At 45.3% G+C, this 15,437-nt stretch overlaps 1 protein-coding gene across 1 annotated transcript in view; it reads right to left on the bottom strand.

Annotated features, from left to right (window-relative positions):
- PTGFRN (prostaglandin F2 receptor inhibitor) overlaps window positions 1-15,437 on the bottom strand; it is a 76,704-nt gene that overhangs the window by 20,059 nt on the left and 41,208 nt on the right. Inside the window, exons 5-6 of the mRNA XM_057527157.1 lie at window positions 6,027-6,452; window positions 2,651-3,070 (exon numbers count right to left, since the gene is read on the bottom strand). Of these exons, the coding sequence (XP_057383140.1) occupies window positions 2,651-3,070; window positions 6,027-6,452 (846 nt within the window). The remainder of the gene's footprint in view (window positions 1-2,650; window positions 3,071-6,026; window positions 6,453-15,437) is intronic.

Below are 15,437 nucleotides of genomic sequence, written 5' to 3'. Positions count from 1 at the left end.
CTGCCCTCTGGTGGATGAGGCTATCTCCACTCTCACCACTATTATTTAACATAGCTTTGGAAGCTTTAGCCGCAGCAATCAGAGAAGAAAAAGAAATAAAAGGAATCCAAATCGGAAAAGAAGTAGTAAAACTGTCACTATTTGCGGATGACATGATGCTATACACAGAGAATCCTAAAGGTACTACCAGAAAACTACTAGAGCTAATCAATGAATTTGGTAAAGTAGCAGGATACAAAATTAATGCACAGAAATCTCTTGCATTCCTATACACTAATGATGAAAAGTCTGAAAGAGAGATTAAAGAAACACTCCCATTTACCACTGCAACAAAAAGATTAAAATACCTAGGAATAAACTTACCTAAGGAGACAAAAGACCTATATGCAGAAAACTATAAGACACTGATGAAAGAAATTAAAGATGATACAAACACATGGAGAGATACACCATGTTCTTGGATTGGAAGAATCAACATTGTGAAAATGATTATACTACCCAAAGCAATCTACATATTCAAGGCAATCCCTATCAAACTACCACTGGTATTTTTCACAGAACTAGAACAAAAAACTTCACAATTTGTATGGAAACACAAAAGACCCCGAATAGCCAAAGCAATCTTTTTTTTTTTTTTTTTTTTTAACGCAATCTTGAGAAAGAAAAACGGAACCGGAGGAATCAGGCTCCCAGACTTCAGACTAAACTACAAAGCTACAGTAATCAAGACAATATGGTACTGGCACAAAACCAGAAATATAGATCAATGGAACAGGATAGAAAGCCCAGAGATAAACCCATGCACATATGGTCACCTTATTTTTGATAAAGGAGGCAAGAATATACAATGGAGAAAAGGCAGCCTCTTCAATAAGTGGTGCTGGCAAAACTGGACAGCTACATATAAAAGAATGAAATTGGAGCACTCTCTAACAGCATACACAAAAATAAGCTCAAAATGGATTAAAGACCTCAATGTAAGGGCAGACACTATAAAATTCTTAGAGGAAAACATAGGCAGAACACTCTATGACATAAATCACAGCAAGATCATTTTTGACCCACCTCCTAGAGAAATGGAAATAAAAACAAAAATAAACAAATGGGACCTAATGAAACTTACAAGCTTTTGCACAGCAAAGGAAACCATAAACAAGACGAAAAGACAACCCTCAGAATGGGAGAAAATATTTGCAAATGAAGCAACTGACAAAGGATTAATCTCCAAAATTTACAAGCAGCTCATGCAGCTCAATATTTAAAAAATAAACAACTCAATCAAAAAATGGGCAGAACACCTAAATAGACATTTTTCCAAAGAAGATATACAGATTGCCAACAAACACATGAAAGGATGCTCAACATCACTAATCATTAGAGAAATGCAAATCAAAACTACAATGAGGTATCACCTCACACTGGTCAGAATGGCCATCATCAAAACATCTACAAACAATAAATGCTGGAGAGGGTGTGGAGAAAAGGGAACCCTCCTGCACTGTTGGTGGGAATGTAAACTGATACAGCCACTATGGAGAACAGTATGGAGGTTCCTTAAAAAACTAAAAATAGAACCCATACGACCCAGCAATCCCACTACTGGGCATATACCGTGAGAAAACCATAATTCGAAAAGAGTCATGTACCACAATGTTCACTGCAGCTCTATTTACAATAGCCAGGACATGGAAGCAACCTAAGTGTCCATCGACAGATGAACGGATAAAGAAGACGTGGCACATACATACAATGGAATATTACTCAGCCATAAAAAGAAATGAAACTGAGTTATTTGTAGTGAGGTGGATGGAACTAGAGACTGTCATACAGAGTGAAGTAAGTCAGAAAGAGAAAAACAAATACCATATGCTAACACATATATATGGAATCTAAAAAAAAAAAAAAAAGGTTCTTAAGAACCTAGAGGCAGGTCAGGAATAAAGATGCAGATGTAGAGAATGGACTCTAGGACACGGGGAGGGGGAAGGGTGAGCTGGGACGATATGAGAGAGTGCCATGGACATATATACACTACCAAATGTAAAATAGACAGCTAGTGGGAAGCAGCCCCATAGCACAGGGAGATCAGCTCGGTGCCTTGTGATCACTTAGAGGGGTGGGATAGGGAGGGTGGGAGGGAGACGTAAGAGGGAGGAGATATGGGGATATATGTATATGTATAGCTGATTCACTTTGTTATAAAGCAGAAACTAACACATCATTGTAAAGCAATTATACTCCAATAAAGATGTTAAAAAAAATAAAAAATAAAGTGAAACAAGCCAGACACAAAGGTTACATATTACATTCCATTTATGTGAAATGTCCAGAATACGCAAGTTTATAGAGACAGAGAGGAGATTAGTGGTTGCCAAGGGGTAGGAGGTTGGGGAGCTGGGGAACTAAAGGGTGTCAGCTAAGGGTGCAGGTTTCTATTGGTTGTAATGAAAATGTTCTACAGTTGATTGTGGTGATGGTTGCACAACTCTGTGAATATACTGAAAACCACTGAACTGTATATTTAAATGGATAAATTGTATGGCATGTGAATTATATTTCAATAAAATTGTTTAAAAAAATGAAGCCATTGGATCAAAACCCTAGGGTCCCTTCCAGCTCCATCTAGGGTTCAACAGGGTTCACTGCTCACCTGAGGTTTGGAAGTCTATCTCAATAGGATTGGAGAGGCTGGTTGCTGCTTCTCGCCACAGGCTGCCCCTAACAGGGGACCAGGCTGTCACCATGCAGCGGTACAGCCCTGCATCCGAGACCTGAGTCTGGTACATTCGATAGCGAAATTCATCTTCCTGAACTTTCTCTAACACAACTCCATCCACCCGCGATGCATCTGTCCAGTTCTCCAGCTTCACCACAGAATCCTGGTCCAGGGAGATGATGTACTTGGTTTCATTGGGACTGGAGAGGTCCCCAACAGGCTTCTCAGCCATGATGAGAACCGAGTAGCGTGGCGACTTAATATTTTTGGAAGACACTTTGCAAGTCATCTCAAATGTATTTCCGGCAGCAAAGAAAGGCTTGGGCTGCCTTGCCTTCACCACAAGCACGGAATCTGCAATGAAGTACCAGAAAGACATGATTTCTAACAGGATTAGCTAAATGGATATGCATCTGAAAGCACAATGTCAGGGAAATAGGAATTTATTTGCAAATTGCCGCACAATAGCGTTTAAGAAAATCTGGAAACTCAGAAGAGAAATCACGTGTGTCAGTAAGCAGGCTGAAATCCACCATGCTGGAAGAGGCAGAGCTGTCTGATTCGATTTACTGGGTGTGAGGGAACAGGGGATGGATGGGTGAGAATTCGTTTTTAAGGATTTTCAAGTCCTTGAGAAGTTTCACCCAGAGCAAGGATTTGGGAAGCTGCTGGTGCCCCCAAGGATGTGAGGGAGAACTTGCTTCTAGTGAACTGGGGAAGACAGGGCTCTGGGCAATGCCATTTGCCTCTCCCCTCTGAGGCTCCACTGGGTACAGGAAAAGCACACTTAGCTTAACCAGCCTGCTTGGAAGAGCAAAGCAAGGGAGCAATGGGTTCTCTCTCTGTTTCATCATATGATGGTAACATTATAAAACAGATCTATTACTAAAGTGACTGGAGCTTACACTTGTAGATCCAGTCATTTCCACAGAGATGCTATTTTAACATTCTGAACCAGTGTCCAGCGCTACTAACTTAAAGTGTGTGACTCCCTGCCTCTCTGTCAAAAAAAATAATCCCTAAGCATATACACATTAGAATTCATCTGTATTATAATAGCTCAGTGTCAGGCACTTGGAAGGTACTTAAATATTTGTTGAACGGATGGATAAATGAATTAAACACAACTCTTTTGTCCTTTAATGAGATACTTCTATAACCCATCTGGTACCAAACATAATTTTTATGTTGGGGTTATTTTGGGAATAGTTGTTCCACCAAACCTATCAGGAGGATATGTATGTTATGGGGTCCCTCCAGAACCACTGATTCCTAAGGTTCCACTGAGCCATTCACATTCTTTCTTGGAGTTTAAATTTGTGAGATTAGAAGAGATCACTAAAGGTTAAACAAAAAAAAAAAGTCCAAGGACTATGTCCTCAGGCATCTAATGTTCGAGGATCAGGAAAATGAACAGAAATCAGCAAAGGAGGCTGAGAAGAAGACTTATGAGGTTGGAGAAAAGCCCAGAGGGTAGGATCCCACAAGCCAAGGAAAAACCAAAGTATTTCCAAGAAGAGGGAATGATCAACTGTGTTAAGTCCTGCTAAGTCAAGTAAGATGACTAACAACTGGACTTTGCAATATGTCAATCATTAGTCATCTTAACATGAGCAGCTGGGGCAAAAGCCAGATTAGAGCAGATTAGAGAACAGGAAGAGAGAAAATAGAGACACTGAGGACAAACAAATCAAATCCTTTGGCTATCAAAGGAAAGGAACAGAAATGAGTGGGCAAGGGGTATGGGGAACAGACAGATGGAGGGGGAAGCAAGACCAAGATTAGTTTAGCTTTAATTAAAAAAAAAAACAAAAAAACCCACAACAAGAGATCTAAAATAGGCCAGTGGGAAACAATGGGAGTGATGTAGAAAGACAGGTGTGTTTACAGGATAGGCTGTTTGGAACTGAGAGTATGGAGGGCTCTCAGTCATCAGAAGTGAGATGTCTAGTGCAGGGTATGAGCTTGGGAGTGAATAACCAAATAGGACAGAGGTCATAATGATTAGAAAGGAGGACAGGGGACTGAGAATGAAAGGTTTCTCAACCTTAGATGCACCTGGGAACCACCTTGGGAGCATCTGACAATTCTAATGCCCAGACTGCACGGAACCTCAGGCCAATGAAGACAGAACCGCCTGTGGGACTCAAGCATCAGTATTTTTTTAAAGCTCCTCAGGTGATTCCAATGTGCAGCCAAAGGTGACCCAGCGCCCATATGGATAGTGAAGCTAGCAAGACAGGAGGAAAACTGGAGAGTGGTTGGGAGACAAAGCTGAGCATCTTCAAAGAATGCATGAGGAGGACCCAGCAGTTGACAGGTGACAGCAATGAGAGGAGGTGGAATGATCTGATGACAGGAGATCTGAAGTTGGATGCTTTTAGGGAGGAGGGAAAATAGCCTGGAGGCTGCAGCGAGGGACGAGGAGGGCACCTGACTCATCTAGGCCAGGTTACACTGTGGGAAGAAAACACCACCACTCAGGAAGGCTCCAGGGGAAATGGTGTCCTTGGGGAGAGCGAGGTGGGTCACGTTTACTGTGAGGAAGAGAAAGGACTATTCAGAGATGAGGTCAGGAAGCAGGAGATTTTGCCAAGTTCTAGAGGGCCCTGTTTGGGGTTTGGGGATTGCAGAGGCGTGGCAATGAGGCGACAGAAGCATGTGGTGGGCTGTACGGTGCTTCACATCCAGGGCACGAAGGAGGACCCGGGAGGCCTGGCCTTCCTGCAGTGACGGACAAGACCAGGGATAAAAGACTCGACAAGTCTGACATCCCAAGGCACACAGGGCTCTGAGCATTCGGGAGGAAACACATCAAAGAAACTGTTTCCCTTAAGTTCCTGTCAGCTCTCCCCAGGAACACTCTCTCTGAATGGGTGACTGACTGCTCTGGGGCAGGCACAGTGGCCTGGGGCTGCCCGTTCATTCTGGGGCGTCTGAAATGTGCCTGCATCCAGCGGGAACTCATGGACCTGGATACACTCCCAAAGGCGTGTGCAAAGTTTGGCTTCAGATCACCCAGCAGGGCCATAGTGTCGATGGCGTACCCCAGGCACCCTGTGAGCTCCTACAAGATGATCTCCTAGCACCGACCAAGCCCCAGCCCTCTTGTTGGACTTACCCTTCTCAGCGTCATCATCGTAAAGGGGTTCATGCTGAGGATAAGAGGCACAGTCACTGGAGTGTGAATTTCTTGGATCCCTAGTGTAAACAGAAACCTGCAGAGTGACTGTGCATCTGAAAATGCACAGTGGGATGACTTAAGCCAAAACAAAACAAAAATGTTCATGAACAAGAAGGAAGTGCCTACCTTCTGATGCCCAAAATATGCTGACAGGTTTGGAGAAGACGTCCTTGCGCTTCACCCAGCTGTTGTTACGCTGTTTGGTCCAGGCAGACACAACACAGTAATAATTGCCCCTGTCTTCCTCTGTAGTCCTTTGGATTCGGAAATTGAACGTGTCTGTATGCTCCTTAGAAAAAATGAAGTCTCCGTCCTGGGCCCGCTGCTTGCTCCTCTCTCCATATTTCAGTGTCCAGTCCCCGTTCATGACCGCAAGGAGCTCGCTGGTCACCACGTCATCGCTGCGCCGGTTCACCCTGTAGTACCAGGACACCGTGAAACGGACGCTCGCCTCGGTGCTCCCCACGTCCACTATCCGGCATTCCAGCTCGGTGAGGTCGTCTGAGAACTCAGGGACCTTAGAAGCATTCAGGTACACCTGATAGTCTGGTTCTGAAAGAGAGAGAGGGGCCAGGATTTAAAAAAAAAAAAAAAAAAAAAATCAAATCAGACAGAGCAATTTACCAAGAATCAGCAAAAGGAACAAGACAAGCACTATGGTTGTTCTGACAATTAAATGCCCATTCTGTTAGCTACAGTGATAGAAACGGAAGTCTTTGTGTTGTATGGGAAGGATCCTCGGAGAGTTTGTTATTGCAAAACTTTCACAGCACTGCCCCCACTATCCCCCCTCAACAAAACCTCCCAAGGCCAGAAGCCAAATGTCCCCAGTCAGAGTCTTGATCTTTCCAGAGGGTGAGGCCAGCTGTTAGTTTCCCCAGGAAGTTGGAGTCTTCTGAGAAGACTCTCTTAAGAAGTTGGGTGTCCATGCTCTACCAAGACGTTCTCTGGCATGCCAAGCAGTGCCCAGAGACCTCCAAAGCCCCCGCTGACACAGCACTGGAAAACCCAACCTCAGAGTACATTCTAGCTCTTGAGGCCAGTCAACCCACCGTGTCGCGGGTTCCTGCCATCCTTGGCTTTGCCCCAAAAGGCAAGGCCCTCAGGTCATCATTCCTCCTGTGTATGGCCATCCTCAAACCCCCCAAACGGTATTTTTTTCACTGACACACGTAACTCCCCCATTCAATTCTGCCAACCTTGAAGGCAGCTCACTGTGATCCTGGCTCTAGTAAAGCCCGCTCACTATGACCATCCTGCTTCCTGCCAGGCACAAATTCTGATGAGGGAGGGAGGGAAGCCAGCAAGTGCTCTCCTAGTGTCCCCACGGCCACTGCCACAGTCTTGTTATTTTTCACTTGTATAGAACCCCTCCTCCTGTGAGGTTCACTGTTTGCATTTAATCCATTTCTGCAACTCCACATTTCAAAGCCTCCCAGGAACTGGTATGAGGACCCCCTTCATTGCTTCCTTTCCTCTACCAATACCTCCTCTGCATGTCACATCTAATTATCTGAAGTTCTCCAGTCACTGCAGTCTCGCACCACCGGGTGACCTGTTTGCGGTGGCCTCTCCTCTTGACTGCCCTGCAAACTTGCTCTCATTCTTCAATGTCACCTCCTCTGTGCTCCCTTCCTGGACACCCTTTCTCTGTGTTCCCATAAGCCGTGTAGATACTGTTGTAAAGCAGTTATTACTCCTTGCTTGAAGGTCTTGTCCCTAAGGTTCAAACATACAGCCTTGTATACAGTAGTCACTCAATAAATGTTTGCTGCCTCGATGCTAAGACTTCTGGAAAAAGCTACATTCTTCACCTGCTAGGAGACAAATGATTCTACCTAAACAGAACTTTCCATTTGCCAACACTGTATTCACATCACCTCCATCAAACAGTTTAGTTTTATTTAACGTTGCTTTTATTTATGACTCATACAAATTATAAACTGCTGAGGTCAAGGAACAGTTGTTTTGTGATTTATACTTCTAACGAAATGTATAACATCATGGCTTCCCCAAGAACGACTCAGTGGCCAGGAAATGGAAAGAACTCAAAATCCGAATTCCCTCAAATGTCATCTTCACAAGCACTTAATTGCAAGTGAGCCTGGACCCTGCGCCATAAGAAGTTGAACCAGCGCAGCTCTGCCCGCTGATGGGAGAATGTCCTCAGTGATGTGGACGCTACAGAGAAATATGCTAGAATGTCATCGGCCACCTCGTTTCACAGGTGAATGTGCTAAAGATGCACAGCTCGGGGGGTTTCCTGGCCCTGGGCAGCGTGCTCACACACACGCTGCCTCTCCAGTGACTGCTGACTGTGGAACAAACACTGAAATGTATTTACACCATCACATGCATAAGACGAGGTATTCCCAACTTAGCCCACATCCAGGGTTTCAGACCCTTTCCTCATGGGGGACTTTAGCACAGCAACTAGAGTGAGGACAAGGACAACCAAGTTTATTTAATGTGGATAGGACAGGCTTGAACTGGTTGTGCACACAGCAAGACTGCCCTCCTCAGTCCTGTCAGGACCAAATGGGAACACCAGATCATCAAGAGTCCTCATGAAGCCAGCAGCAGCTTGCTCCATTCCGAGCACAACGCGAAGACCCTTCACATGTGTCACCACATTAACCTGAACAACAAACCGTGAAGCAGTAAAGAGCAGTGGTGAGGAGCCAGGGGTCTGGAAGCCAGACTGTATTTGAATCCTGGCTCTGCCTTCACTTGCTGTGTGACCTTGGGCAGATTACTTAACCTCTCTGGTGCCTCATCTGTAAAAATGGGGAGGATAACAGTAACCACCTCATAATGTTATCATGAGGATTAATAGTTAAAATAATATACGTGAAAGTGCTTAGACTGGTGCCTGGTCCGTGTATGTGTGGCGGGGGTGTGGGGGGTGTGCTGGCAGAGGTGGGTGCGGAGTGAGGTGAATTGGGTTGTGAATGTGTTATTCTTGAGATGCAATGGAGACACCAAGTCAAGATGCTACGGACACAGCTCTGTGCCAGTGTTTGAACCTGGAGTCTAAGACACAGCTGGGGCCAAAGCAGGGGAACAGACAGACAGACATACACACACACACAGCTAAAGCCTCACTCCAAACGCGCACAGCCGGCCCCTCCTCCTAACTTTCCAACCGCTGCTCCTGGTACCACACCCCACCATTCACTCTCCCAGTCCCCCCTCTTGAAAGGTGTGCCGTATCCCACCCTCTTCAGACGGTGCCTGAGTCTCCCAATTCTCCCTCCTCAGTGTCTCTTCCACTTCTCACATTCCAGGCCTCACACACAGTAGGTGCTCTATAAATATCTGTGCATAGAAGTGAAAACCTCACGACCACCATTCCCGTCCTGGCCCTCTGCCGCCACCAGCCAAGACTATTGTAATAACCTTCCAACCCGCCTCTAGGCTCACACCACCAGCAGGTCACCTGTTCAAGAAGCCTCCCAGCAGGTGGCTTTTCTCTCACCTACTGAGTGAAGAACACACTCTCCAGCCTGGCATTCAAGGCCCTGCAGAGTGTGAGTCTAAAGCCCTCTGTCCAGCCCCACCGCCCACTGCCCTCTTGTACACGCTCGTCTACTCTGTGCCGGTGACACCTGTTACCACTCCCTCATCGCCTCCGCTGCTTCTTCCCGCTGTTGCCTCTGCCTCAGCACCTGGGACACCTGCTCAGTAAGGCGCTGAGTAAATGACTGAGCCGATTCCTCCATTCTACTCCCTCCTCTCCCCCTAGATGGATCTGTTTTAATCTATGTATCCAAATGTGGAGAAAGGAGAGGACAGGGGTTGCAGTGTATGCGCATCTAGTTACAGGAATGCCAGCTTGGCAGAAGAGCAAAATCTCTTCATTGACCGGTTGGTCTCCTTGTTCTCTGTTAAAACTAAATCTTAGGCCCGCAAAAGGAGGATCCTAATGCAAAAACAAACAAACACGTGGATTCCTGTGGACTTACAAGGCATAAGTTCCAGTGATTTAAAGGATGTGCAAAGGTCATCTGAACTATCCCCCAGCCTTGGAGGTCGCCTTCTGACTTACACTCCTAGAAAAGATATGACTCCACTACATCAGAATGGTAGGCGTGTGAGTGGGTTCCTATTTCTTTTATGTTTTGGTGCATGTATGGAAATCTTCCTTTATTGTTGTTTCACAATTTTAAAACTTGTTGGCAGAGATTGGGCTTATTCCTCAAGGTCCATCGTGCACAGACCTCTTCAGGTAGCCTCTCTTACTGAATAGGAAGCCTCCTGTGAACTCATCAGCCTGTCCCACCTCTACTTCTTATTCAGCAAACATTCACAGAGACCCTACCACCCGCCAGGTTCCCTGCTCTCTGAGGACTTCACTTGAACATTGCCTTGAACTTCAGCTACAGGTCTGTCTGCCTCATGGACCTTCTATAGGGCTCTTCTCAGGGTCTGGGACCCCCTACTTGATTCATCTGTGTGTGCGATGTATGCAGTGCCTTGTACATAAAAGACATTAACACACTTGCTGAACTGGACTAAATTTAATATTTTGCATAAAAATGCTCATTTTCAGCATAAGCATTACACTACTGATTACTGCTATATTCTGCTTGATCTCATCAAGAAATCATCTAAGAATGTAATAGTGGTTATGTTTAAAAAATGCTTATCAGTTAAAGATGCATACTAAAGTATTTAATGGCAAAATGACATGATGTCTGCGATGTGTTTTACATTCTTCCAGAAGGAAAAAAAAAGAGGGGGCAGGGGAAAGAAAGAAAGAGAGAGAGTGTATGTGCGTGTGTGCGTCTAGGGGAGGGAAGAGAGATAAAATAAGATTAGCAAAATACTGATAACTGTTGAAGCTGGTGGTTTTTCTACTTCTGGGTAAATTTCTACTCCAAAAGTTTAACACAAACAAACAACCCACCCACATCGTAAGCCCTTCCACAGAATACTGAGGCCAGTCTAAGGCACTACATCACTAACCTTCCGAGAAACAAGGCTCTCTCCCTAATCTAGCTCCCAGGACGACCTGCTCATTTACACACCACCTCCTGAAGCTGCGGCCTCCCATAGTGCAAGCCCCAGCAGGAAAGACTTTGTGTTTTGATTATGGGTCATTAAACTCCTTTGTTATAACTTTCAAAACAATGAAAATGTTCCGAATCATTGGTTAATTTGTAAAAGCAGATATTTTGTGCCTACCACATGCAGGGACCTGAACCGGGGGATTTCATTTATTCACTCTCACAACAATTCTGTAAGGAAAGTACAAGGATACTAATAACTGGCATTTATGGAGGGCTTCCTGTATGCCAGGGACCCAGGCCATACGCTTTCCTTGCATTCTCGTTTAATCTTCAGAACAACCTTATATGATAGATACTATTTTCACGTACTTTTCCTAAACCAAACCAAACCAAACCAAAACCGAAATCAAAGCCCAAAGGAGGTTAAGTTCGAAGACTAAGATCTTGCACAGCGCGGGGCGGGGAGGAGAATCATAGGAGAGGCTTTGGCTCCGTGGCTTGGCTCCCACTAGGGCCGAATTGCACAACCTCATTACACACCCAGTTATTCATGCTTCTCAAAGCCAGCTGCATCCCAGAAGACAAGAGGGATGATAACAGCTGAGGCACTGATCCTGAACTGTGTACAACAGGGCCATGTTCTAATACCCCCCTTTTGAAGCTTAGTTAACTTGGGAGAGCTAATTAGATGAAGAGGCTGCAAGCACGAGTCAGAAGAAACAGGAGGAAGAGGGCCCTTTTTTCTGCCGATGCCAGTTTTATCACCCTGAACTGGGCAGGTACTTTAGATGCAGCTGAGCGAGTCGACTAATTGTCAAAGAGTTGCCACTATCATCATTGGTATACAACCATTAAATATTCTCTGGGACTTCCTTGGTGGTCCAGTGGTTAGGACTCCGGGCTTCCACTGCCGGGTGCCCGGGTTCGATCCCTGGTTAGGAACTAAGATCCTGCAAGTCTCGCAGCACAGCCAAAAAAACAAAAAGCCCAATTAAACATTCTCTAACATTTAAAAAGAGAAGGCTATAAATAAGGAGCTGTTATTACTTTACCCCACTTAGGAGAACCATTATTATGAGGTTGCAGTCAGCATTAGTCATTTCAGAGCAATAGAGATAACATTATTTGAATGGAATACCTATGCCCCACACCCAAAGTGACAATCATGCCGTTTTTTTCTTTCTTCATCCTCACTCACTCCTCCCAGAGAAAGAAGAGAGAATTACCAGATTTGGGGGCAGAGGCAAGAAAGGGGCTAGGTGTGGTCAGCTCAGCCCCTTTTCTTTGGACCCACACATTCCTCGTTCTCCATGCCCTAAGACACCCCCGTGGCTTACCTGGTTAAGAACTTGGTGGGGTAGAGCATGTTCTATATTGACTCTCCCCCAAAAAACACCAATAAATCACAACCCCACCACCATGAAAATGTATAGAGCACTTAAGTGCCAGGCACTGCGTGAAGCACTCTATATGCATTATCCCACGAAGCCAAGAAAACCAAAGCTTAGAAACCATAAGCGATAAGCCCAAGATAACACGCCTAGAAGGTGGTGGAGCAGGACTCCATCGCTCTTCTGCCTTCAGAGATAATCCTGGATGGACAGCTGATCGTAGCTGCCCATAAAATTCTGCAGATCTAAATCTTATCTTCTGTAGATGGCAAAGAACTCTCAAGTCTCCACCAAGTACTTAGCAGATTAACAGCTCCTTTTAGAGAAAAATAATTACCGTCCTCGCTGGCACACGGCTGGAAGAGGGGACGGTCCTCAAGTGGGGAAGAATGCAAATTAGGTGCCTAAGCCTGAATAGCGCAACTCAGCTCTGCCGTGTCCTGCTCATGTATCTGAAGCCCGTGGAACCCTCTCCAATTAACACCACAGAAGTCTGGGACTTCAGGCAGAGAGCTCAACCATGAACTGATTAGTATCCAACTCTTGCCAAGGGCTCATTTAAGACATCTGATAGCAGAGAGAGATGGCTTAACATGCACATTAAGCAGCCATTCCTCCAGATTCTCTATAGTTTTAGCCACATACTAAATTGGATCAACACAAAGCAACATTTGTCCTCCATAGTAACTCAGTTTCTTACAAAAACTCCTTCACACACTTAAGATGTATGCCTTCAGCTTTTATGGGGAGTGGATATAAGAAACATCCATTTAAACAATCACTTAGAGCTTTTGTAAAAGAACAGTTGAAAGCACTGTCCATTATGCTATCGAATGCCCCTTAAATAAAAAAAGCACATGATCGGACTTCCCTGGTGGCGCAGTGGTTGAGAATCTGCCCGCCAATGCAGGGCACACGGGTTCGAGCCCTGGTCTGGGAAGATCCCACATGCCGTGGAGCAACTAGGCCCGTGAGCCACAATTACTGAGCCTGCGCGTCTGGAGCCTGTGCTCCGCAACAAGAGAGGCCGCGATAGTGAGAGGCCCGCGCACCGCGATGAAGAGTGGCCCCTGCTTGCCACAACTAGAGAAAGCCCTCGCACAGAAACGAAGACCCAACACAGCCAAAAATAAATAAATAAATAAATAAATAAAAAGCGCATGATAAATTCAATGCCAAGAAAAAGTTTGTCTCTCTTTTGTTTGTTTTCCATCATCAGAGGAGGACTGTATAATCACATCTCTTTGGCCTCAACTCTCCAAAACTTCAGAAGCAAGTTCAGTGCTCAAATGCAGTAACTAATCCATCCCAACCATCTTGCAATACCTATTCTTTGGTTTTGTTTTTTTTTTATCCCTTTTGATCTTGATTTTATTTTTGTGCCTCCTGCTTTAAATGGGACTTCGTTTTGCAACCCAACTTAAATCTTTTTCCCTTCAAAAGTAGGGCATCCATCCTAAGTAAAGACATTTTTTCTTACCCTCTAAAAAATTGTAGTCCTCCCAGCTGCTACAAGTGCTCTTGGACTTGACAGACCCATTCACGTCATTGCCCTGATCTCTCTGGTTAACACGATGGAACGTGAGAAGACCCCAATCAGCTTCAACCCCTCATCTACTCAGTGCACCCAAGCAAATGAGGACAAGAACCACCCAGCTTTTAGGACTCTGTGCTTTAGAGTTTCAGGAGTGAAGCTGATCCCCAAAGCCAAACTGTTTCCATATAGGATGACAATACTTGGGACAGACTCCCCTCAAGATGAAAATACTTGGGACAGACTTGACCTAGGGCCATAATTCTGTCCAAGCCATTCTAAACGTTTCTTTTGAAATAAAAGGAACAAGCGTTAACCGCTGCATAGATTCTATTTTCCAAAGACGATGCAGTAACGTTTCCCATCTCACATGCCCTTTTTGCAATGTGACCTTCCTGGTCTCCCATTAAGAGATGGGGTCTCTTTCTCTACCCCCTTGAACTTGGACAGACTCTGTGATGGCTCTGACCAATAGAAAACAGTGGAGGTGCACTGTGCCAGTCCCAGGGATAGCTTTCAACTAGCCAGGCACTTCTACTTCCTGTGTCTTGGCAGCCAGCTGCCGTGTAAGAAGAATGACTGTCCTGAGAAGACGGCAGCATGAGAAACCCAAGCCACATGGACAGGGCCTGGATGAGACACCACGTGGGGACAGAGAGAGATGCCCTGGAACGTGGTGACAAGTGCATGGGAAAGCCATCTGGAAGGGGATCCCCAGCCCTAGCTGTCCCAGCTGTCACCATGTGCATCAGAGAGGAACCCCATTGAGTCCTTCCCTAATTCCTGACCCTCAAAATTGTGAGCGAAATGAAAATCAGTGGTTTTCAGGTGGGGATTGGGACCAGTACCTCACTCGCACTGTTTGTGGGGATCAAATATTTAATGCGTGTAAAGCCCTTGGCCCAGTCCCTGGCACACGCAGTAAGTGTTCAACACATGGTAGTTATTATTTTTAATCTGTCAGGTAGCAAAATTGAGCATTTTGTGTAATACCTGCCTAGGGAACTGGCTTTCTCAAGAGCTCTTTTGTGACAACATTCCACAGTCACACAACATAAGATGACCTATCTAAATAGAGTACTTCCTGTCTTATTGCCACCTCTCAGTTAGCCTCAGCAGGCCCCAATTTACATGTGGCATGGTATCCACATGCATACGCAGACATGTTGTCGATCTAGAGAGAATCACACAGTGTCAAGCCAGGCCTGATCACTGCTGAGCGGAGAATCCAATCAGGAGGTCCTGGAGAAAAAGCCTACTGCTGTACTCAGGCCCAACTCGCCTCCTGACAAGTGTCCAGGGAGCTGTAATGGTATGAGTCACAGGCACAGGGAAGGAGGAGAGATTTAAGGGGAAGACAGGAGAAGAATACCACTTACACTCCTGGCAGGTTTGCCCGTGTGCAGTATCTCTGAATATTCTGAGCTGAACATTATTGCTTTCTTTGCAATTCTTCTTTTCCTATGCACATACTTTAACATACCCATGTGTTGGTGCTGGTTTATCTACCCATCAGGCCAACGTTTACTGAGTGCCCATTATGTGCAAAGAACTGCGAGAGATGCGGGGTCTGGGGCCTTAGATCAGCCAGGGAAAAGCA

This window comes from Balaenoptera acutorostrata, chromosome 1, assembly GCF_949987535.1.
Source record: "Balaenoptera acutorostrata chromosome 1, mBalAcu1.1, whole genome shotgun sequence".
NCBI lineage: Eukaryota > Metazoa > Chordata > Mammalia > Artiodactyla > Balaenopteridae > Balaenoptera > Balaenoptera acutorostrata.
The sequence above is the reverse complement of the archived record's forward strand: the minus strand, read 5'-3'. Positions and strand labels throughout refer to the sequence as shown.